The 26,315-nt window shown below is 37.7% G+C and overlaps 1 protein-coding gene across 1 annotated transcript; it reads right to left on the bottom strand.

The window, feature by feature from the left end:
* Nucleotides 1–323: 323 nt before the first annotated feature.
* LBR (lamin B receptor) lies at nucleotides 324–25,673 on the bottom strand. Its single transcript, XM_086743457.1, has 14 exons — nucleotides 25,412–25,673; nucleotides 16,686–16,866; nucleotides 14,925–15,113; nucleotides 12,661–12,744; nucleotides 11,792–11,969; nucleotides 11,010–11,206; nucleotides 10,167–10,221; nucleotides 8,087–8,281; nucleotides 6,699–6,802; nucleotides 6,175–6,300; nucleotides 5,909–6,077; nucleotides 4,545–4,625; nucleotides 4,320–4,442; nucleotides 324–2,871 (listed from the first exon to the last, which is right to left on the bottom strand). The coding sequence occupies exons 1-14, from the start codon at nucleotides 25,414–25,416 to the stop codon at nucleotides 2,711–2,713; spliced, it is 1,848 nt and encodes a 615-aa protein (XP_086599583.1). The 5' UTR covers nucleotides 25,417–25,673; the 3' UTR covers nucleotides 324–2,710.
* Between the last annotated feature and the right edge of the window lie 642 nt (nucleotides 25,674–26,315).

Genomic DNA, 26,315 nt, shown 5'->3' with positions numbered 1-26,315 from the left:
TGAGCAAAGCAGCTGACATAGACAGAACTGATTCAAAGAACAAATGTACTCTTAAGCTGACAGTGGAGCTGTAAACTTTCACATAAAGATAAGCAGAAGAAAAGGGAAAAAGTGAGATCTCCTTTTAAAGGGAGAATAAAAATTAAAATTCCCAGACAGGCTCAGAGAAGCACCATATATAAACTTGTAACAGTCAACCCACAGCAACAGATACAAAAGGAACTTCAGTAAACCTCCATCTTTACCTAAAAAAGAGACACTGGGTTATCTTTTTTTTTTTTCCAGACACCACCCTGAACTGCGGGGAAAAAAAAGTGCACTACTTAATTTTAAGTAAAAGCTTTATTTTAGTTTATAGGCTTATTTGTATTAAAAACAGTTACTTCAAAATCAAGGTCACATAAAAGTCAGGATGTAAATAAATTGAAGTTATCATTGGTCAAGATCTGTTTCTGAAAGACAAGGGCTCCGAATCACAACAATTAACCTTGCGTGGCAACAGACAAAACTGGGAAGCCAGTAGCATCTGCTAGTTTACAGGTTGACAAGTAAAACCACTCCACCCTCCTTCATTACATTTTAGATCATCAGCTGCAAACTGGTGCAGTTAAATGATTGCTTTACTTCCCATTACTCCAATTGAGCAACCATTGAAAAAAATCGTCCCAGTTTCATCTGCTACTTGACAGGAGTAAATGCTTTTCAGTTTTACAGGCACTGCTGTTTTCTTCCAGGAATCAAAGAACTTGTCTTAAAACATTTTCCTTACAACACCAACACATACATTTTTTTAAAGGAGACTGTCACAATCAAGCTACATTATATACACTTCAAATATACAGTTATCTTTAAAAAATGCCTGTGTACAAAATAGAGGGTTCTTTTATTAAAAAAAAAAACCCACATGCAAATTTCAGTTATATCAACATTTTAAAATAATTGAAAATAATTGATGAATAATAGCAACATTCCAATTTATTAGGAACCTTGCAAGCAAGTACAGTGGTACCCTGCACTATATTTAAGATTCTAATAGGCTTTTTTGGACAATTTGTGCTATAAACCTCATGTATGAAATATGTGAAAAGCTCTCAGTTGTGACAACAGAATAAAAGCTAGTTATTTAATGCAAGATAATTTCAGTAAAATATAAAGTTATTCTACTTCTGAAGTAAATACTGTGAAGGCATCTGATTTACAGCCAGTTAGACAAAGAACACAACTAGTGACTAGAACGCATACATTAGTTAAAAAGTCAAATATATACAAAAATATATTAGAAAGTGGTCATGTTTAACCACAGGCTCATGTAAAAAACATTGGTTTAAATAGCAATAGCAAAAAAATAGCTATTTCTCTATCTGCAACAGTACAAAAGGCAAAACCTACATATGAGGTAGCAATGCCAAATTAAAAAAAAAAAAAAAAACAAAAAAACACCAAAACAAAACCCAACAACTTTGGATTGAGGAGCATTCCCTATATTTTCATAGCATATCTGTCAATACAAATACTTAAATGAACACTTCAATTGTTTCAAGAATTAATACATTAATTTACAAAAACTTTAGTCAATGAACATTTTTTTTTTAAATTACTGGAAATTGATTTAGTTACAGATTTGTCCTGTTTCTAAAAAAAAGCTATTGCATTTTCAAATCCAAACACTGTACAGCAAAAAACACAGAGGCTTTATTATACACACTCAGTAAACACTATGGTACATTAAGACATAATTTACAAATATCAGAATAAACCAACTGTGGTAATTTTTTTTCTTTTCTGTCAAATAGGCATACACTGCACCTTTCCCTACCCCCGTTCAATGACGGGCGCAGGATTAGGGTTCACTACTTACTGCCTCAGCTGAAACAAGTGTTTGTATCATCTACCTTCAGCAGCCTGCACCAGAAGCATGGCTTCTCTCTAGGGTCAGGGGCACTGCAGGGCAGCAGCTCAGGTCTGTGCTGAAACTGCCTCAAGAATGGGGGGATGGGATGGGAGTGGACAGTCATGCCCCTTTACTTCTCCCCATCCCATCCCATCCCTTCATCCCTCCTGCAGGCACAGGGCAGGAGGGGGCACCTGAGCCTTTCTGACCAAAAAACCCCATTAATAAAAAGGCAGGAGAACAACTGCCCAGCTGAGCTGTGCCTGCTCTGGGCCCAGGGCTGCAGGGCAGCGCTGCCAAGCAGCACGGGCCCCTCACATGGCCTAAATCCTCTGCTTCCGCTCCACATTGCCCAGAAAAGACCCCGCTGCTCCTCTAATTCAGGCAACTAAGTCAGACATCTGAAGTTAGATGGTACAAGTAACACCAAAAAAAAATGAACTGCATGTAATTTCTGTATTTATTGTATTAAGAAAATAATATACTTTACATCACAGTGCTTAATTAAATGCCATTAAAAAAAATGTAAACTCAGGATTCCAGATAAAATTTAACTTGAAAAACTAGGGCTCCAAGACCTCTTAAAATTCACAATTTTTTTTTTTTTTTTTAATATTGAAGTCACAGACAGTCAGTTCACATAATTCACATATTTAAAATTACTTGTAAATAACTTGTTGATGCACTCCACTGTTTGGTCACTTTTTTTTTTTAGACACCTAAATAACAAATAGACCAAGTGCAAAGGTAAGAGGTATATTTTTATTTGCAAAAAAACTAACTTTAGAAGTAATTTGCAAATCAGGCATCTGGAGTGCTCTAGTAGATGTAAGGAAATATGCGGTATGGTACACGCTGACAATACCTTTCCCATGCCAAGCCATATTTTTGCTTACAATGATGTTCATCACGAGCTTCTCGATGAACAAGCAAGCAAATGAAATAGATCACGTAGAAATAAGGTAAAATGTGATTAAAGCCTGTAGAATAAAGCGAGAAAAATCACTTTAGATACAGCAAAAAGAAAAATTCCAGAAATGTTAGCTATTAACAACATGTACTAAGCTGGTGACACATACTTGCTGTGGACTGAAGCATCTTATACTTGTACTGTAAAGCATCAAATACTCAACAGGATAGTGCAAAAATTGTGTGACCTTTACATGCAGACAGGAAATGACCCACAAAAGCAAAACAAAAAATCCTTAAAATTCAGAGTCTCAAAATCTACCAACTTCACTCTGAACACATGCAACGCTGGCACATATTTTAAGTTTTTTAGCTATAAAATCCAGATAAATAGTTAAACCCCTGCAGCATTGAGCTGTTCCACACAAGCTGCACAGGGTTCTCTCTGTTTTGGCTGAAGGTGGTACTCTAGCTTTGCTCCTCTCCCACCCCTACCCAGTTACAGCAACACTTCAGCGTCTGCCATTACGATGCTGACAGAGGATGCATGTCCTGCATTTTCATGGGAGGAACTCTCTTCCAGGATACTGTCTACAAGTGTATATGCTAATCTAGTATTGTCTACTTGCAATTAAAATCCAAAATAAAATTAACCCCTGGAGGAACATCTGGACTCCAGCATTCTCTCTCAGCTGATGCCCCTGGTCAGGGTCTTAACCACTTGGTGACAAAGTTCCACTCCGCTCTACCAAAACTCCGTGTCCCACAGTATGCAAAAGCCAAACAGTGCCATGGGGTGCAGAGTAGCACTGCCTCAGAAAGACATCTGTTATGCCTGCTGCTGTGCCTTTGTGGAAGAGAAACTCCTTCAGGCGAGGGAAGAGCCCAAAGTCATTTTTCAAACTTGCATAAAAGGGGCAGGACTACCATGATTGGATATATTTTTCTGAAACTCTCACTGCTCTTTGTAAGCTCTTGCAAAGAATCAGGACTACAAAATCCCATTGGACAGAAGGCTCCCTAATTTCCTCCAAGGGTAAACTCCATGAAAACTAGGAAGTATTTGTTAACAAAAATTTTGAAACAGAAGTTCACTCCTTTGTGTTTGATGACTTTTTTTTTTTAGTGTATTTTGCTTAAAGTCCATCCCTATATGTGATAGCCCTTGTCTCCAAGCAAACTCCAATTTTTTGGGAACTCCCTTTGAGAGCACTATAGCACAGCCACTAACCTAAAATATGTAAGGAATGACTTACTAGCAAGCAAGACCCATCATTACTGAATGATAGAGTCAGGAAGAAGAGCCAAATCTAGAACATAGTAAGTCAAATCTATAGTAAGATATAAAGGATAAGATGTAAGAGAAAATAGGCATCACATTAAAATTACAACACAGAAGTTCATCCTTCAGTACAGGTTTTAGTACCTCAAATAATTATCACTTTACCTTTCAAACCCAGTTAGATGCCAAAACATACAAATATTTTTGACAAAATCCACTTGCATTCCAGGAACTTACCACAGGGTAGAGACCATGCTAGAGCCATGATGATGTCACCAAGATAATTAGGATGACGAACAAAACCCCACCAACCTGTCACAAGGAGCCCTTTTCCAGTTGCAGTGGGTATAAATTTCAGATCTGTGAATAGAGTATTGTAGTCAAAACAACAATTGAAAGGTGCATTTAACAAAGAGACATTGTAAAGCGATTGAACATATAGAAAAAAAAAAAAGTACTTACAGGCCAACTTGGGATCTGATGGATTCCTTCGGAAACTATTTTTCTGAGAATTTGCACGACGGAATATGTAATACCCAATACCTGAAAATAAATATTATTCATTTTACATTTTCAGTATTTTCCAGGTTTTTTTCCTTCAACAAAAGCACTCTCATGGTCTCTGCCACTCTTATTACACCAAAGTCTTTTCGTCAGAGATGATAACTCATATTCTCCAGTTCTCAGAGCTCTAACAAGACAGAAATGCTATTGCAAACCTGTGCTCCATATGCTCTTACACATTACTAACTTTTAATATTTTGGAGAAGCCTTGCTTTCACACCTGCTCTTACATTTATTTTTGAAATAGTTTATTAACACAACGAGTCTGAAATTCATATTAGGTGATATGTTGCAGTTTATTAGACCACAGCTCTGTTAGTACCCCAGTATTTTGCTACAGTGCTCTCCCTATAAACTGACCAACTATTTGCAAGTTCACAATATTAAAGGAACCAAACAATGAAGTATTATCTGGTTTTGAAATTCTCTGCCCCATCATTTTTACAAGGTAGCTTAAATTTGCTTCTTCTGAGGCTGTATTGAAAAACCACGATCACAACATACTTCAAGAAGATGTTTAAAAAAAACAACAAGAAAAAAATATTAATTGAAAATGAAAGAGAGATGTTTTTCTCAGGATTGCACATACTAGAGTTGCATGCCTTCATATTCTTCCAAGTGTTTTAATTCCTTTTGCCATATCTACAAATCTTTTTCTTTTACGTTTACTACTTAGATAAAAGGGACAAACTAGAAAGCCCTATTGGTACAAATTCAAGGTCCCTTAAGGATGCCAGATCCTCTTTCAGAGTACTCAGCTAGAAGAAAGGAGATGTTTTTCCACTGACATGAGTTTCTAACTATGGCCATTAGGGAAGGAGATGCAAATTGTTTAACGATAAAACCTCTTTTTCACTAGGTTCAGTAAAGTATAGCCAACAAGTTCTTCACTTACTTTTTATAAAAGTCACTCACAGTCACTCAGACTGACTTTAAAAGGCACCTGCTACACTTAATTAAAAATGTTTTAAGTCGGTCACTTCTGCAACTACAGATAGCATCCATCTAAAGATGCCTCGCAACAGAACAATTAGGTGCCCAGACTCTCATTTATCCTCCATTTAAGAAAATAAGAATTTATTACATTCTTTGTATTGAACAGTAGCCAGACACATGCTCCCACCAGCTCTAATACAGAAAATACAGAACAATACAGAAATATCATCACTGCATCTTAGCTAAAGCTTCACCTCACAAATCAAAGAAACAAAATCAGTGCGACATTACTACTACTAGTAACAACAACATTTACTGTAACTTACAGTTCAGAATAGTAATTGCAGCAGCAACAGGCCAAGAAACTGCAGTAGGATGACCAACTAAATAGAAGGCCTGCAGACTGTAGACAAATGGAACCCACACCAAATCTCCGAATACTAGCATGAATCCAAATCCATCATGAGTAATATCCATTGTGGTCAAAACAGCTTCCTAGAAATGAGGAAAGAAGGAATTTAGAATTTACAAAGCTTCATTCATTGAGCATTGTAATTAGAAACAGTAACAGTTTAATATGATTGTCATTTACCTCATTCCAAAGAGCATCCACCACGTATAGAAGCTGGAAGCTGTTCACAAGTACCATTGACAGAGATGGCATACTTTGATTGTGTATCTTCATCTCAGCCAAGAGCATTGCCAAGTTTATTACAACCTAGTTTAGAAAATATTTCATTACAAGTTTTCCTCGTAAAAGAAAGCAGCCTTTTCTATTGCACAATAGGATATTTTAATACCGATGTTTTAAATTTAAAAAAATTAATAAACCTACTTCACAAATCACAGTTCGCAACTAACTACATTTCTAAATCTGTATAACCTCAACTTTAAGAAGTGTTTTCATTTCCCACAAAGCAAAGAAGCTAGAATGTAGAAATTTTCCTAAAGTGAATAAATAATGGTCATTAAAAATCTGGCAACATGAAACTGTAAGTACTTTTTTCCTGTTTATAAATACATACCGTATCTTTGATACCATTTTTTTTAAAAAAAAATATATAATCCATTTGTGTAATACTTAAGCAAATAAAATAACTAAGATTACTGACTCACCCAGCCAATTAATCCTGGACGCAACTCACAGAAGTATTTGAGATCAAAACTGCCAATACGAGGGTTTAACTCATGTCCAGTAAAAAAATCATAAACAAAATACCCTGCAGATAAGACATAGTCTTTGTTAGCAATACACTTCCTTTTATCTGTCACTACATTCCTCCCCATAAAGTAGTTCCTGCTTTCTACTAAAGTTATAAATTAAAAGCAGTCTTCCGATTGGCAAGGAAAGTGTGAAAGTATGTCCTCCTTTATATTTTAAGAGGCCCAAATATTTTATGGATTAGGACTAACCACTTTAGAAGTTATCATAGGCTTATTTCTCCTTGACACTTGTTTATTCTTCATTTTCAGCCTTATGCTGAAGCTCATACCACAGTTTTCATAAACATGATCTTATGGTATTAATTAATTCTACTTTTCCTCCTACTTCATTGCTCTTCTCTGGGAGCAAGAATTCTTTTAGCTGTGACAATTACCTGTCCATCAAAACAGATGGACAAGAACGAAAATACAATACTTTGACTCTAAGATGTCCTACACTGAGCTAGCTAGTAACAAGCACTTTGCGGAACAGTTACAGAACGCTACTATGCCACCTACAGAGACTAGAAGAGCACTTTTCAAATAAAAAATTACTTATGATAATTTATTATTTCCCTTCACACCCAAACATACTGCACTGACAAAGAGACTGAATATATATAAATATTTCATTTTAATACTCTAAATGTTCTGTCCATAAACTCACTCAGTCACCCTGTGATCATTTTTAAAAGCAGCCTGTTTAATATTTAATGCTAATCGACTTCTCAATCTAGCCTTTGTCCTACAAAAACATATGCATATAATCAATACTTTCTAGGTAGGCAGTCTCAAGATTTAATCAAAATTTCTTTTGAAAACTCAATTCAGCTAACTAGATCTAAAAGTGCACAGGAAAATGAAAGTTTGGAAATACGCTTTAAAAGTTCTGTACCTGACTTCCCACTGTCAAAATATCTCTATTTTTCAGTTTTTCTTTCCATTCCCAGGTGTTTCAGGAAAAGGCCCACCAACAGGGGCACTATCAAGGGAACCAGACAAGCCTCTTGGACAAATGTTGAAAATGGAAAGCAAGGAACTGTCCTTTCATCCCTAGGAGACTAGACCAGCCAAGATACTTTTGCGCAAGCTACTCAAGATAATCCAACTAAAATTTTAAGCATTTTACAGCATGAGTGAGAACAAAATATTGGCATTTAAATTGCAACATGAATTTTATATTAGTAGAAAGTACGAGTCATAGTATTATTATAATCAGCCTTAAATCTATCCTTTAATTCATAAAAATGAACCTGGAGCAAACAATTGGAAAGAAATTATCCAAAATACGTATAACTCACCAGAATTTCCACCTGGTGCTAGTTCTTCCTCGGGTGCTTTCAGGGATCGAATATACAGAAAAATGCTCAACCCCACAGAAAAAGCTGCAGCTGACACTGCAAACTGCATGAAGTGATCATACAAATAGTGAAGCTCAAATTGAAAGTATAATAAAGTTCCAATAGCTGCAGCAGTCAAAACAAAAGCATAAAATCCTAAAGGATGAAGAAGAAGAACATATTAGTAAAAATTAAAAAAGAAAAAAAAAAAAAAAAAAAAAAAATCATTCTTAGAAGAACCTACCTAGTCCAGATTTTCTGCATTTTTACTTCTTCCAGAATTTGTCTATATTCCAATAATGTCTTACAAATCTCATGCTCCTGAGGTTCAAACCTCTGGTGCATAGCAATATAAGACATTCTATCTTATGTCCTGAAGTTTCCTGTGCTTCTCATCAAAAGGTCAAAATGCAGGAAATCTCTCTGCACTCCTAAATTTTTTCATATTCTAGTGAAAACACAGACAGTCACACTACTACTACAGCAGGTCTGTAGGACAGCCTATCTGTAGGACAGCTCCAAAAACATTTTCTCCAAGTATTTATCTTCATACATACCTTGATACAGATACCAGTAATTAAAGTATTAAAATAACTGAAGTCAAAACTGGAACACAAAAACTTTCATACTTTCAGAGTATGAAATAATGTAGAATGGAATTATGTCCAAATATAAACAAATGAAATGAGGTCTAATTATAAGCAGGCTCTATATAGAGCTCTCACCTAAGTACCTTCTGTGAAGCCTTTCACAGGGTCACAATGGTTGATGTTAGAAGGGACCTCCAGAGCTCATCTACTCCAACAGTCTGCTCAAGCAGGGCCACCTAGAGCTAGTTGCCCAGGACAATGTTCACATGGCTTCTGAACATCTCCAAGGATAGAGACTCCACAACTTCTCTAGGAAACCTTTGCCAGTGCTCAGTCACCCACACAGTTAAAAAATTGTTCCCTGATGTTCAGACAGAACCACCTGTACTTCAGTTTGTGCCCACGGCCTCTTGTCCTGTCACTGGTCTCAAGAAAGCTTTCAAAGTTGCTTTGAGAATTAGCCTTTGAAGCAGCATGAAGATGGATGGCTTATCTTTTTTTTTTCCCCCCTCTCTCCTTTTTAAACCATCAAAATCAAGTAGCTTATTTCCTCTCTTTATCAAAATACAAATAAAAATTGCAGGACTATGCCCTTACTAAAGACAGAAGTCCAAACTCAAAAAAGTAATGAGGCAGCCTCAATATGACTCACTTCTGCATGATGTAATTCACTCTGATTCTATGATTTACAGCCCTATTCTGACTTTAAAATGGTGAATCTTACCAGACTACGACATAATCCCACTCAACTTTGTAATATAACATTTGGATTCTACTACCACCAGACAGCCTCCTTGAACTGACTAATTAATCAAACAGGTAGTCTGGAATACCTGCAAGGCATCAAAGGACACTATTCTATTTAAGCCTGAAGAAGCACAACTGCTGAAGTATGTTAATCCATTCTCCAAATCTAGATTAGAAACTTACCTTACTCATATGAAGTGAAATCAGACCAGAGTAAGGATTCAGAACTGTTCTTTGCCAGGCAAGAATAAGAATATCTCAATGACAACACATTTTGTATTAGTATATAAATCGGAGACATCCAAAGTGATCTAGACACATGGAATAAGACCTCTTCAGATCGCTCCTGAACACCTCCTCCAGAGCAACAGTCCCTCTTACATGAGCATTACTAGCACTTCCAATAGGCAACTCTCCATTTAGCAATTACACAAGGCATATGACAGGAGTCACCAGTCACAACTGGATGCAAACCAGGTACCCTGTATAGTGTAATGTCTTGCTTTTGGGGTAGTTAGTTCCTGATCATTACTAGCCACCTTCTTCCAAGAAAAAGCTCATCCTATTTTACGAAAGATTTACAACACATACCTAGAGTTTGACCATAGAGTGTCTATTTTTCATCTTTTGTATCTTATGCTACTGAGCACTGCAAATCAGATAGTGGTATCAAGTTTCAGAATAAGCAACTGCAAAATGCTTACCATTTATCCGGTACTGCAGTTTCCGTCCATTTGAAAGAGGCAGGCCTTCTACAACCTAGGAAGAATAAAATACTAGTGTTTCAAGAAAGTACATTCTGGGGGGACAGTTTGGGGAGAGAAATCAAGCACATCTCTTCCACAAAGACATTCAATGCAGGTAACCAGCTGGTCACACTCAGATCTGAAGATCACGCGTTGTTCTCAAAAGCACACTTTGGTTATCAAAATAAAAACTGTAACAGTTTCAAATAAACACATTAAAAAAAAAAAAAAACCAACAAAACCTCTTCCTAATCAGCCTCAAGAAAACAGAACAACTCAAATCATTGTAAACAGGCATAGCAACAGAAAAACATGACTGAATTATCTATTTACTACAGCGTTCTTTCAGAATCTGCCAGTATCCCTCCAGTCACAAAAAGAGGGAAACGGAGCATTTGCCCAATATACATACGGCTAGAATGGTTTATAGCTTCCTGTAAGTGAAGATTACATTCCAAAACACTGGTTATCAAGAAGAAACTGGGTATCAAACAGTTTGCTGATTTAAAAGTCAGATACTTTAAATTCTAGAATTCTATCAAGCAAATTTTATCCATGCTTTGATTTTAACTCCTATATAATGCTGTCTGCCTTTTCTACTGTAACTGTGAAATGCACAGACATTAAATTCTTAAGAAAACTGTGCTATTTTAAGGTTACAGAGATCTGCAGTAGCCATATTCCAGCTTAATATGGAAAACTAATTCATATGCCTTCAAATTCACTGCATTAAGAACATACTCTACCTTCCACCTCACGCACAAAAATCCATAAAGACTCAATTGCTACCGAACAGCTTACCTTTCCAATCGGCAGTAAGTAAAACAGAGCTTGAAGGAAAAACCACAGAAGAACAACACCAAACACTCTAGGCTCCCAAAGACTTTCAAGCGCTGGGAGAGGAGGAGGGAAGTTCATCAGACTGGGGTCATCTTGTTTGCACATCAACAGCAAGTAGAATACAGTAGCAGGCAGGAAAAATATCAGCGTGAAGGCCCCTGCAAACAGACATCATGCCATATTAGAAGATAAACATAGAAAATAAATAAAATTTAAAAAATAGTTTCAACATTATATAAAAATAGCTCAACATTAACTTCAGTAACAAAGAACAGATTGTCATTAACTGTTCCAGAAGCAAGACAGTGGCAATCCCCCAATCACGTAATGGGACACAGACACATTCTTCTCACTCCCACATGAGGCCATATAACCAAACCAGAGGATCACACCCACTGCATCCCTTTAAAATTGTATAAAGAATACTTTACTATCAAGTTTGAAGCACCTACATTTTCAAAATGTAAAAACTTTCCTAGTTACTTCTAAAATTCAATCTGGAAAGATCTACATCTTACTGTGCAAAGGAAGGCTCGACATTGTCGCTATGTTTCACAAGAGAACTAAGCGTAATAATGGTTCTTTGACCACCACCAATACCAGTACAGACTACATGAAGCACTGTCATATGACTCTGGATTCTGCAAACACAGTCTAAAAATTGGAAAAACAGTTCTTGACATGACAGTATGGTCAGTAAGTAAAAACCATAAAAGTATAACTATGACAATTTACACACATACCAATTCTTCCACCAAACTCTAGCTCCTTTGTTTTTGATGATGCTTTCTCAATCGTTTTTATTGTCTCAAAAACCTTTTTCTCCGAATATATCTCTTCTTTTTTCTTTTCTTCTTTTCTTGGACGCAAGCTGTATTGTTCAAGCACACGCTCTACTTCCAGGTCTGGTTTCAACTTTTGCTGTTAATGAATATGAAGAATTTACTAAAAAAAAAATCCCAGTGATTCTACCTTATTTTACTCCAACATTTTTTATTTAGGAGGACATTATTCACTGAGAAACACCAATATACAATGTGTTCTACATATATACAGTACTTAAGTTCATATATTTATATGAAGAGATTTCTAAAACCAGTTTCATTGTGATCACTTATGTCATGATTACATATCAGCAGCAGTTTCAGTACAGGTCATCCATTCCCACCCTCCTCTACTCCTTTCTGCCATAACTCTTTGCATTAGTCAACAATCAGGCTATCAGGACTAAATAACTGATTTGGCTGTAAGGAAAAAAAAAAACCACAACAACAACAACAAAAAAACCAACAAAACCACAACCCACCAAACTCTCTATGGCCAAACATTCACACTGTAAAAGTATGGGAATGAACAGAAGTAACTAGTAAGGGTTTGATGGAAAAAACAAACAAGAAAAACCAACGTTACACAGCTCTGGTACTCTTTCCTTCTGACAACTCTATCTCCCTCTCCCTTGAATTTAGTTAGCTGAATAGTAAACTTATTTGACCTCTAAGTTTTATGTTGTATTCTATTTCTCCTTGATTATTGTACTGTCCTTTTCTAGGGATTTCTGAGAAAGCTAACTTAGAATGCGACAGAAAACTAAGAGTGAATACAATGTTCATACCTCCAAGATTAAGCAGGATGTGTCATTTCTTTCTGTACTGTCAGGTTCACCATTGTACCTTCTGGTATTATTCTCACTTGGTTTCTGGTTAAAAGAAAAAACCTAGTTTTAGCTTTTCGAAAATGACAACTGCATTATGTGTAAGTATATAATGAATAATTAATAATACTATCTAGTTTTTTTCAACTGCAACTGCTCTGGTTTTCTCTGCAGGAAAACAAGTGGCTTCAACAACCAAAGTATGGACAGTTCCAGTTCAAAAAAAACAAGAGAAAAAAAACTAGTTTAAGAAAAATAAAAGGTTACTCACGTTTTAATTAATAGTGAAATTAAGAGAGAAAAAGCTTCCAAGTTATTTTTAACTCAGCATTAGGAACTGCCAAGTACAAAACATAAGAAACATATGTCTATTTAGTAATTCTGTTAGGAAATCAGAGGAAATTTCAGTGTCCTACATATGACGCCGCTTTGCATGACTGAAAGTTTGGTTTTCCATTAAATATCTTTCTAAGAAATAAATTCCCTTACAAAAATTCTGTTAATGAGTCTAGTTTACACAACTCTGGGAAGACATGACCCATCTGTATTGTTTTATTTCAACTTAAGCCTTGTCAAAAAGGACCAGGTCATTTCAAGTTATACAACCAATAGATCAATCCTACTCCTTAATTAGAAGCCAGGAAAAAAAACAAAGATATTTTAATCTTTTTGTCCAAAGCAAAGTGTAGCTGCTGGCTACAAACTACTTAAACTGAGCCTATGGTCCAGAGGCTATGCACTGGGTCACACAGCTCACAGTAATTCACTGCAAAACAAAAACCACAGCCATTTCCGTGCCAAATAATGCTTTTAGTAGTAGCAATTTAGTAAACTAAACCTATCTAAACTAAATAGACTAGTCTGGTTTAATTTAGTTGAAACCTAACTAAAACCTATCTATTTTCAATAGATTAGCAGAAGGCATTTCCAAATCAAGGGACTCTGTCTCAGACAGGTATCACCTGAAACTATCTAAAGAGCACAAGAGGCAGAAGAAATGCTGTTTGTCTCAACAGAGAAACATCACCTTTACTACTCTTCACTCACAGAACACTAGAATCACTTTTAGTATTCAATACTGCCTTCACAAAAAGGCCAAGAACAACATGGTAAATTTCAGCTAAAAAACAGATATTTTATAAACTTACAAATCCTTACAGGATAGTTTTTATAATGAAAACAGTTCTGCAGTATTATCAGTCAGCAAGGTGTTGTGGCTTAGCCCTAGTCACCACAGATGTGCTCACTCACCCTCCCCCTCCTCAGCAGGATAGGGGAGAAAATTGGGAAGAAAGGAAAACTTCTGGTTACTAGAATAACAAAGGCAAATTACAATAATAACAAAACATAAGGATACTAAAATACACAAAATGAACAGTGCACGATTTCTCACCACCTGACATCCCAATGACTGATACAGCTTGTCCCGAGCAGCGATCACAGAAACAAAACCAAGCAGCAAGCAAAGCAGTGAGAGGGAGAGAGATGCCCTCACTTATACACTGAGCATGATGTTTATAGCATGGAATATTCTCTTTGGCCAGTTCGGGTCAATTATTCTGGCTATATCCCTCCCAGCTTCCTGCACCTGCACATTAGCGAGACCTGGAAAGCCAGACAGTGTCCTTGGTCTCATTAGCAACAAGGACACAAGGCTACTTATTTATTTATTTATATTTCTGTATATTTTATTATTTATTTATTTCACACTTGAATTCTGCAGCAGTTCTCCCACAGAAGCTTCATGTGTTTTCCGTTACTATTTTAATGAACTGTAAATGAAAACAGAACTCATTTCAAATTCTAATACCTACCTGCTATGTATTGATCAATATAACTTACAAGTAGGCTAACTTCCTTTGCCTTATTTCACAAGTGGGAGCATATGGCTAATAATGACTTCAGTATTAAAATATTGAAGAAGTTGTGTTTGTTTGAATTCTGAGAACTTCATTGTACCACCAAATTCAAATGGAACTTAACAACATACTTTTACATTTCAAGGATTTCCTCACAACTCAGCAAGCTAGAAAGTCTGTTTTCAAAGTTCTGAGATACACTTTTGCAGCTAATTTTATTTTCCAGGGAATGTAAACTACACCTAGCTTTTACAATAATAAACCCAGCATGCATAAAACAAATCCTTTACAAACAGAAAAAACTTGTTTAAAAAAATAATCCAACAAGCCAATACACAAAGAACAAGCAAACAAAAAAACTAATACCGGTAGAGCTAAGTTGGTTTCCTGAATGGTTTTCTTTTTATCATCTTTATGTTCTCTGCTTTGGGAAGAAGAACGACGCCTGCCTTTTGCTGGCCGACCAGGAGATCTAGAACGAGATCTGCTACTACTTCTTCTGGAGGGAGAACTTGAAGAGGATTGGCTCTTCCTGTGCTTGAATGATGACTGTGACTAAAAGAAAGATAAGAAAGCAAAATGTTACTTCAGACATTCCACAGAACAATTTTAGCAACTTGGAGGTTTTGTGATGAGGACTCTGGAATATAGTTCCACAGAATTGTCTCTCGCTTGCTTTAATGATGCTGTACAAAGACTGTTAATAAAGAACAACTACAGCACATTAATTTTGCTGGTAATACCCAAATAATCCCGTTCAAAGTCCAACTGCTGACGATTCCTGTCAAAGGTACAGAAATCAGGATATGGATGCAAGCTATCAATGCGAGCACCAAGCTCTTAAGTGTACTACCCTCTTAAGCCTTTACATAAGTAAATGAAATGATAGCTGCCTCTTAAGCCTTAAGAAACTGCTATCATTTCAATTACCTTGCTTTATTAATACATTTGGCTACAAAGATGTAATGATCTGTTCAAGGCAACACAGCTCAAATCAACGTTAAAAAACCACAAGTCACCTAAATCATTAAATTAGATGCGATAACTAATTTAATAAACAGTTTTCCCCAAAAGCATTCGGTTTTATTTCTCTGTGAAGTCTACAACGCTAATTTTCCCACGTAAAAATTCTACGCACAACTTTCATAAGGCACAAATGCTTTAAGACAAAAAAGGTATTTTCTCAGCTTGATCTTGCTAATCTGCAAGCACAAAGTAAAGAAGTTAGAAAATCTTAAAGCAGTGAAAATGTTTGTCTACCTCAAGGCAGAAACATTTTGTCCCAAAAGGAAAGGCCAGTTACAGGGCACATACACTGCACGAAAAAGCAAAACTACAATTCACGTAAAGACACACAAGTTAGCTTTGAACTCACGCTGGTTTCAGAACAGGCCTTAAAAATCAACTACAGCAAACATTCGGATAGCTTTTGGTCTCATGCATTATCACATTTTAAACTGAAATAAAACTTGAATGCAGAGTTTTAAAGGCCTTTATTAGTAACAGCAAATGAAATAAAGATATGTAAAGAGGGAGGGATGTACTCATATACATATGACATGACCCTTTTTCAAAAGTCCCCTATTGTCACAAATAAGAGCAAAATACCTTATGAAACCTTTAGGAACCTAGAAGAGGACAAGCTATTCACAGATATCTTAAGTATGTACTTAAGGGTTGTGTGCTCTTTATATTTACAGTGATCCTCAACTATATGCTTGCATTTGTTTTCAAATTTTCTTATTTAGAAGTTGAAAAAAAGTGTGATTAGCATCGACCCCCTGATTACTAGCTTTATAAGCCACCTGAAAACAATTTTTCATAAAATAGCATGCTACAGAGTTCCCAAACAATCAGACTTGTTTTTCCCCCCAAAGGTATCACTGTTTTTTCAACATAAAGAAAATATTCACGCTTATTTAAACATTAGCATTAGGTTAGCATTCTGAACTTCTCCTTGAGATGTCACATAAGAAAAAGCTATCACTTAGCACCAATTCCTTGAAGACACAGTTAATGAAAACTTGCAAGGCAACTATCCAGTTGTAAGTGGTCTTTTTATCTACATCACAAAGTCAATATAATCTTCTATCAGAAATACTGATAGTTACATAAACATGTACTCACCCTTATATCACTTTCTTTCAATGCAAGTTCAGTCCCATCTTTGTACTTAACAGTATAAAGATGAGAAACGTCATCGTAACTAGTCACTTGTACTTCATAGTACAGGACACTTCCTGGCCAGCGGCCCATCACCACCTCGCCATCAGCAAACCTCCGGTTTGGCATTTTCCAAAAGGAATCCCTAGAAATGAAATAAACCAATACATATGACAGCTAAATATTAGGCTTAATTTTTCCATATTCTCTTTCTGTATCATTCAGGCTGTATCAGGGAAATTTTAAAGTAAACAATCTTCATCTTAAACAGGCAAAAAGTTGCCTGATAAGAAAAAAAAAGCAATGATCTATTTTCCAAATTAATAGTAGACAGAAAAAATAGATATAAAATAGAGCAAAAACTGAAGTTAGATGTTACGAAGAAATGTTCAAATGTATAAATAGTACATCTAGATCAGTATACAACTATGAGATATAACATTCATCAGAGATCATCAAAACCAGGCAAAGCATAAATTTGACCAAAATTACATAATGCAGTTGACCTTCTCTAGAGGGGAAAAAAAAATAAATTAGGTGGTATCTAAGCGTCCTCTAACCCTCTTTTCCTGTGGTTCTACATAAACTACAGAAGTGACGATTTCTAAATGTTAAAATAAGATGTCCCCTATGTATTCAATGCACACAATCAAATCATATCCTTTTTCAATTTATTATGCCAAACACTTAAAAGTTAGGAAACACCAGAATTTAGGCTCCTCTCTAGGTTGAGTATTTTCTCTCTTCCACCTATTTAGCACAAGACATGTAATGCCTTTTGCAGGAGCCTGTAGGAAAACAAAGTACAGCATCAGAGCAATCACATAATAACCTGAAAAACTAAAGTCTATCCCTCTGTCTGCACCATACGGTTTTTACTTGATATGAGCAAAACACGGTTTAAGTGACCACCACCCTTGGTCCACCATCCTAGTGTGCTGGGAAAGCCACAACTGCAACTTAAAGGAAGTTATTAAATATCCATAGCAGAAGATACTTTTAACCTGAACTTCTGGACTCAGGTCTCAACATAGGAAGTGAAGGCATCCTAGACGTCTAAGGTAAAATACATACTAACTTATGTACTATCACCATTTGTATGATGGACATTGGAACTAAGAAGGGCGGGAGGGGGGGAAAGAACAAACCAGCAAATGTTTTTGTGTCAAAGCATTTTAACTTGTTTGCTATACAGAAGATGTGAAGCCACACAAAATGATGTGAAAATAAATAGTGAACTAGATACTCACTCATTACCCGTGAACTAACCTACAGTGAAAGAGTTATTATTTAGTACAAAATACTGTTAATATGCAATCACAGACCTTCATAACACATTGAGGGATGGGGCTAAGTGAGGTTTTTCAATCAGCTTTCATTCTGGTACTTCCTGAATCTGCTGCTGCTGTTAGATTAGCTACACCTGTGTAGCTCTTCAAGTCAAAGAAGAAACAAAAAACTCCACAAAATGCTCTCATGGATTTTACTGCTAACATTCCCAATTACTTCAGAACAGAAGCACCTGGCCATCTCCTTTGCTGTACAATATTTGAAGGAGCATAAAGAGTATGTTTTATCATTTGGTTTCACTGACACTTGCCAGTTAGAAAAATTATCAGAGCTCTAGTCTATGCTTGTAGGCACGTGCTCTTCCAGCTCATCTGACTTCTACCTAGTGTTTCCTGTCTCATTCTCTTACTACTTTCTTATTCTTTCTGAGTTCCCACTCCTCTGACTCTGTTTTATCCCAGCCAGTGTAACCCACTCAAATTCATACCCATGTTTATTACAACCCCATGAAATACAATTTCTGTCAGCGCATAGTTGTTTAGAGAGTATTCCAGTTGTTAGAGCAAAATCTCAGTTGTGGTCTCAGACTCTACTGCAAGGTAGGCAGAAAGCCCCCTATTCTTCCTGGTTCCATGCTTTTATACCCGTAGTTCCTCTAACCACCACCAGGTGTTCCTTATTGTCTTCCCACCACCACGTGTGCTCGATTTTGCTTCTCTTAGAAAGTCCCTTATTTTTCATTCCCAGGGCTTCTGATATTCATTGCCCCCAAACAAATTTCCATATTTTCAATTCAAATTCTTCTCCATTCTCTCCTTATCCTCTTTAATTCCTTTGGAGTTTTCTGCCTTTTCTGCCCTTGTTGACCAAACTAGTTCCAGTTCCTCTTCAACACCTCCGGGCTCAAGATCTGATCTCAATCCCCACCTCTGTCTCTTTGTCCAGTTTTCTCCCCCAAAATAGAGTTCTTCAGGAGATTCACATCTACTACTACTCTTTCTCCAGTCTCTTGCACAGTTCCAGCTTTTTCCTCCTCTTCCATAAATAATCTAAATATCAGTCCTCCACCAAGTCCAGTTATAGCTTTCACCAGATGTCATAATCTCATCTATGAGGTCATTTCCTCTTTGCTGCTGTACTTCCTACACTTCAGCCAACTGTTTCTTCTCTTGACCTAGAACACCTGAGGCATTGTCTGTAAACTCAAGAGCCTGACCAGGACAAAGCTGCCAGATCCTAGCACAAAGTTGTGAAAAACTGAATCTCTGGAGTTTAAGTACTTTTTCAAAAAGGGAAACAATTTTTCACAAAGTTGTTACTAAAGACATGTAAACTGATTTTTACGTTTTATAACAGAACCCTTCAAAATTTAGATATAATTTCATAGGGATAATAAAATGCAACTCTCTACTGACCTTCAAAACTCGGATTTTTTTTCTACACAAAAATGAAGGCAGCCCAAAGAAAAGGTAATCTGATTATTTAATTCTTTTCAAGGGCAGAAAGACCTTCCCCTCCTCCAATCTCATTCTAAAAAGGAGCTGACATTAGTTTTAAGAAGCTGGAAAACTTGTTTGGAGGACTTGAAGCTGAATCAATGTTATGTAATTCAATGGGGCAGTTGATGTCAATGATACAAAACTCCAGAATACTAAATAAATTTAAGTAAGTGGAAATATTATCTTGTGAGTTAAAAGTAATGAAGAATGTTATTAATGTAAAGACCTACTTATTTCCCCATTTTTCCTTAAATATTAAAGCTGAATACTGTGATCAAATAACAAACACTAATAAACTAAATATTACTTCTTACTCTATCAAAAATTACCCCCTTGTTCTGCACCCTTATGCCTCCTGTGCAGGAGGTTTGCAATCCTCATTTCGTATATCCCTCTTCAAAAGCTACACCTTCTAAAGGCAGCCTTCATCTGTTCAGATCACAAAAACCAAACTTCATCATCAAGAAAAATAAAGATAGGAAGTCTTAAAAAAAAATACAGTTTAGAAAATACATTTTTAATTTACCACTCTTTTGAGCTCTACACACACCCTTGATAATTTTCAGAGTATTAGTTGGCATCAGCCTAATGTTCACAGTAGTTCACAAACTTTTTAATTCAGAGCTTCAAAATATATACTCAGGCAGCCTCAGAAGAAAATTATTTCATACAGTGAACCTCATACCTTAGAGATACCTGCTTGCAAATACATTCACTTACTCCCAAATGTAATTTGTGGTTTCTGCACAATTATGATTTTCTTTTAGGAACCCAGACTCTAAGGGAAAGGCTCAAAAGGATTTTGTATTCCACACCAAGCCAAGACAATTAACGCAAAATTCCCTGGAGCTCAAAAGTTGGTCAAGAAGGGAAGTTACTGCTGACTCAACCAAGAACAAAATAATTAAAGAGAAACACGTCAGAGAAACATACTGCCCCATAAATCCATTTCTGGTCTTTCTTAATGACCCTCTCACTAGATATGTGGAAAGACACTTCACTCCTGTCAAGAAAGTGAGAAGAAAAAGACTGCTAGCTTGTAGTCACTAGATCATACCACATCATTAGAAGCTGCGTACATAGCTTTAAGAAGAAATAAACCACTAAACAAAGATTTCCCTCTTCAAAGAGCAAACTTCCTACGTATCCAGCAATTCTACTTATTAATTCTGACATGTCACCATTGGTAGCTAATGTTGTGTATGTCAGAGGAGGGAGTCAGTTGAATGCAAGTAAAGAATTGCAGGAAAATAAAGAAAACATTGACAGTCAAGGCTGACAAGACACAGTTTCCTAACACAGAAAGTTACTACTGAATTCACCAAAGAGACCGAGCTTTTCAGGATCACCATTATTCATTCTACATTTCTGGCTCTTTACCTCCATAACGATGGAGGCATCTACCTCTGTTCAAGCTCTCCTTGACTAAACAGACAAATTAGCTTCACCGCTAAAAACAAGCGCAAATAAGCCTCAAGATAAAAATCAAAAACTATCAATCCTCAAGCAGCGAAACGAGGTTTTTCCCTTTAAAAAGGCTTTTCAGCAGAAGCAGTGAAAGCAGAGGGGAAAGCGCCAGGAACGTGACATCCCCAGGCAGGGCCGCGGCGGCGCAGTGTTGACAGGAAGGGACCCACGTGCCGGGGGCGGGGGGGAGGCCCGGCCCCTCGGCCCCGCCCCGACCGCACTCGCGGCCCGGGCTTGGCGCGGGGCCTCCGCCGTGAGGGGGAAGGGAGGGGCTGCGTTAGGCCAGGCCGCCTCTCTGCGCCTCTCCCACGGCGCGTCCCACGCCACACTGGGTAGCCACGGCCTTTCCCCACCCCGGGCCCGGCGTCGCTGCGCGTCCCGAACAAAGCGAACAAGCTCAGCTCCTCCTACCCCTAGGGCCCAAACAAACGGTCTGGGCAGCGGAAAAACGCGCCGCTCCTCCGCCCATCGGGAGAGAGGCCTGAGCGGGGCCCGCGGGCCGCGCATGGGGGCGGAGAAAGGCGACGGCGATTGGCCGGAACGTTTCCCCCCGGGAAGACCGCGGGGGGAGGATGTCCCAGCCCCGCACCTGCCCCGGTGCCGCCATTCCCTTACCTGGCGCCCGCCCACACCGGGCCGGGCAGGAGGCGCTTCCGCGGAGCAGCGGGAACCGGGCCCAAGCGCGGCGCTCTCTGCTGAGGGGAACAACCGCCCTGAGCGACGGTTACGGCCCCGCAACGGTCCACCCCCTCGCCCCACCCCTTCCCGCCCGCCAACCACTCCTATTGGCCAGAATGCGGCGTTTGAATCCTGGGTGGCCGCTCGCTATTGGCTGCCGAGCGATGGCGCGGTCCTCCCGCCCGTGACCCGCCGCTTGACCGCCCCGGTGAGGGCGACGGTTCAGGGCCTCCCTTCACGGCGGCGGGGAGCCGATAACGGGGGCGGAGGGGAGGAGAAGCTCGGGAGGGCAGAGCGGGGATGAAAGGCCGTGGTCACCATGGCGGGGGCCGCCGCCTCAGGGCGCCTGCGCGACACAGGCCCCGCCGCCGGGCGGTAAACAAAACCAGAGGGTTTGTGTACGGAGCACTCGCCGTCTCAAACGCCGCCTGAGGCTGAAACAGTGCCGGTGCTCCCGGCAGCCATGCACCTCCAGCGCCCAACGAGGCTCAAATGTGGCAAAAACACCCTCTCTCTCCTCCCAAAAGAAAAATTAAAAAGAGCAAAAAAAACCAGCAGCAAAAAGAGCAAAAATCCAGAAGAGTTAACACTCTTCTTTTGAGGCAACTTTTTCCAGAAAGGCCATTTAAGTTGCTGGCAGATTTTCAAATCAGGAAGTCTAAGCAAGAGAGAAGTAAAATAGGTTGTGAAAAAGTTAACAAGTTTGTAATATGCAGTAAGTTTTAAAGTAAAGTTGCCCATTTCAATTGTTTGGATCTTGAATGTGATCCTTAAAGCGTGAAATACAGATGGGTTTGTGTTCGTACAATCTTTAGGGACCTCCCAAACTGTCTAAATACAGACGCAGGCTGACAAGTCATGTTCTGGCCTAAAGCTTTCCAAATCAGAGAAAGCTCCTGAAAGGCGAGACCACTGCTTTCCAATACAGAAAACCGGCAATACCACACAGACACAGCGAAAGTCTCAGATTAAAAAGAAAAAAAACCCAACACAGAACAAAAAAACACCCCAAAACCACAATCAAAACCAAACAGACATAAGTACAGCCTATGGTAACAATGGGCTGAACTTGTCTGAGACTTATTTATTTGCTCACAAATTTGTGAGTTAATTTTTTTATTTTTCTTTTTTTTTTTGCGTTTCTAGATCTAATGTTTGACTTAAGAGTATGGCAAGATTTGTACCTAAGTAAATGAATGCAGGAAAGGGGCCTTCATATGTGAATTATTAAAAATATATATATTTTACTATTTATTCTACCTAGTTGGGCCTTGAACTTTTTAATTTTCCTAAGCAATTTTTAAAAAATATTTTATTTTATGTTCCCTTCTTTTTTATACCAAATAGGTCAGGTTGTATTTTCACATGCATGCATTATATTTTTCACTACATGAGGCAATAAGAGACATCTAAATGAGATTAAAAGTTACTCAGTCAAACCAGAGTCATGTTTAAGCACAGATTTAAATAAATGCAGTCAGAATAAATTTGTCCTTCAGCTGTGTTAAGGCAATCAGCTTTTGTCTGAAAGACATTTAATAACTTACTATGCAAAAGAATGTAACTGATGCTTCATTTCTGGCTTCAAATAATGAATGTTTTTGGTTCCAACTAACATTTTTGCTTTATTACTGTTGCACAGTTTACAATGATAACATTAGGAACTGTTTACAGTAAATGTCTTAATTACAGCAACTAATGCTTGGAGTAAGCCTGCTTCATTCTGTTGGCAACCGAGGCCTACAATTAATGTGCTTAAATATGAAGTTTTAAATTGCAATCTCATTTAGAGAATAAACATGTCTTCAAAGTAATGGTTTGGGTTTGGGATTGTTTATTGAACCCGGATTAGAAAGCTATTGGGCCATTAAGAACTGTTTATGGCAATTCTGCCAGTGAACCTGTTGATAATTGGTATACATTTGAGAGATTATTTTGGAAATATTTATGCGAGCGTTGCAAGTCAACTATTAAATGGGAAAAAAATGTCAAATCCAATCAAAATTATATTACTTGTGCACTGCTGCAAGTTAGCTTTTCAGTGTCTGTATAAAGGGACTCAGAAGCAGATAAATTTCCCAATCTACACATAAAGCATCTCGGTCCCACAACATAAACCCAAGAAAAGAATTTTCCAGGCTTTCATTTTAATGATTAACATTAAGCACTACAATATCACATCTAGCTGAGAACACTACAACAACTGTGCCCCCATAAGATGTGATCCTTCAAATTTCAACCCTCAGTTCTCCTTTTGATTTCAGTAAGAAGTGTAAGAGGGCTCTGGGAGGGTGCTGGAACTGGTCCCATAAAAGCTGCCTGCCACCTCTCCTTCCTCTGCATCCTGTTTCTGAAATACTCTTCAGCTGGAGGTAGAAAGAAGGACGAGGGTTTGGGAAGAAGCCATTCAAAAAGCACTGGGCGGTGGGTGTTAACTGTGACAAGGCTCAGCAGAATGGTGTAAAACGATAGTGATAACCAAAACTGGGATTATTTTACTCTCCTCCAGCAAGGGCCAGGAAAAATTGCTTCAGATGTAAGTTATGACTCTCAAGTCTCCTCAGGACACACACTTAGCATTGAAAAAGTGCTTGAGTTTAAGAGAAAATATAAAATAGTTGGCAGTGTAGAAATTTAATACAAATAGTATTATCTGTACTTTGTAAAATCTAGGTGTTGTCAAAGTGGAATTTGATATTTTCTGCATGACTGAAGTCTCAAATAGCTCTAATTAACAGCTAGGAAGGTCTCTATAGGCTATGCTTATGTACACTTAAGTAGTCCTGGGAAGTTCAGTTGCACTGGCTGGCCTTGGGAGAACAGGTTGGCCTCTGTAAAAAGTTGGTCCTCTGTAAAAGAGGACCTCTCTCTGAATGATGAGCCCCTCTAAGACTGGAGGCATTGAATTTAGTATCCCAAGATATTAAGTTATCTTTAATTTAATAAATATATTTTTTGAAATACTGGGATATTAACTCAAGACTTACCATTCAGAATTGGTGACCATCCAAGTGCCCTGAATTGTTGTTAACTGGATTATTGGCTGCCTGTGATATTATGAATTACTGATACTACTGTGTGTACTGATATTTAGCTAATACATACGGAGACTCATAACTATGTGCTTTCTCAATGCCATATGAAAACTCAGGTCTCATGGTAGAGCCCTCACATAAGTCAAGTCTATGGAACTAAATTCAGGTTATATCCAACTTGTCTTCTTTCAGTTAATGATCTGCAAACACTTCCTGAAACATTAAATTTTACTATAAATCCTTTGACCTTTATTTTTTGTTGTTACATAATAATGTTTGCATACACAATGCCTACCTTACATTTTTTCCCTGTCTGTTTTTCACTTTACATTATTTTTTTTTGCGGCTGACAAGTAAAATAAATGTAATCTAAGAAGTGTTCTTATTTCAATAGACCTTAAAGACCAAAAAATTAACTAAACTTTCATTGACCAGGCACATTCATTTTTACACTGTTTCTGTCCGTCTACTTCTCTCTTTAATGTAATAAGATGCAGATTTTGATTTTTTGAAGTATAAATATTGTAAAAGACAATTCTAATACCAGTGCTTATCTTTCACAGAATTAAACCCACTTTAAATTTACCAAACCACTTATGCAACAGTAAGGAAAAAAAGTATACAAATATTTCCAATATTCAGCAAATACAACCTTAACATGCTGCAGCAATAAGAGCTGACCATGAACTCCCCTGAATTTATTTAACTCTGAAATACTTACAACATTTCTGGTCAAAGTTGATCTTTTTCCGTCCCACAGCTAGACCTAACAGCCTAGCAGTCCAGGAAACTCCCATGTGTTCATACCATACCCAGCCATTTCTGTGCTTAAGGCAAGTATTACTGTTACTTTAGAGTTATTTTACCATTGTTTTCTTATAGGTGCTGTATAAAGGTTGCAAAAATTAGTCCTCCTATAAAGTTGCCAACCCAAGAAAGCTGAGAGATGTTATGATAAATGGCTTTAGCAGAGGCTTCGGAGGTGGGTGGGGTAATCAGCTTCTGTTTCCTCTCCTGATTAGCCCTTTACTTCTGTTGAAGAAAACACCCGTAATACTCGTAGTAAGATGGGGGCTTTTACATTCTGTTTAAAAAGTCCATGTATTTGTATATATGTGTACTATAAATATACAGTATATGTGCATATACTATATAGACTATAGTGTGTATATACACACACACTATATGCTTTCTCTTTCTCCCTCTCTCTAATATTATATATGATCAAAGCATCCTAGCCTGTCTAGTGAAAATACCTCTACTGTTTCCATGAGAAGAAGAAATCTCCTAGCTGGCAGCTGTCTTCACGACACACGCAGAGAAGCAGTTACCTGCTGTAGCCAAGCAGACAGTGATGGACACGTGTCACCTATTTTAGATCACAAAGCATAACCTGGGAGAAAGACAGACTGAATTTTGCACATTAAAAAAAAACATCTCCTCTCTGCCTCTCAAACTGCAATTGAAAAACTAAGAACAATCCACTTTTAAAGCTACTGTGAAAATTAAAGAATGTGAGTGTGCTCAGGCACTTTGGGGGTAGTTTTTATTAGTGTATGTAATTTTATTCATATTTTTCAGTGATAGAAGGGTTCTTTAAAAAGAAGCAGGACATTTGGGATTAA

Source organism: Chlamydotis macqueenii, chromosome 3, assembly GCF_036417535.1.
Source record: "Chlamydotis macqueenii isolate bChlMac1 chromosome 3, bChlMac1.mat, whole genome shotgun sequence".
In the NCBI taxonomy this organism is placed as follows: Eukaryota; Metazoa; Chordata; class Aves; order Otidiformes; family Otididae; genus Chlamydotis; species Chlamydotis macqueenii.
The sequence above is the reverse complement of the archived record's forward strand: the minus strand, read 5'-3'. Positions and strand labels throughout refer to the sequence as shown.

What these genes read in the sequence shown, in the direction of transcription:
- LBR (XM_086743457.1), bottom strand. An exon ending in ACTGCAGTACCGGATAAATG is followed by an intron (nt 8,282 to 10,166) that starts GTAAGCATTTTG and finishes TTCATCCTTTAG; the next exon opens with GATTTTATGCTTTTGTTTTG. An exon ending in TGGATGCTCTTTGGAATGAG is followed by an intron (nt 6,078 to 6,174) that starts GTAAATGACAAT and finishes CCTCATTTCTAG; the next exon opens with GAAGCTGTTTTGACCACAAT.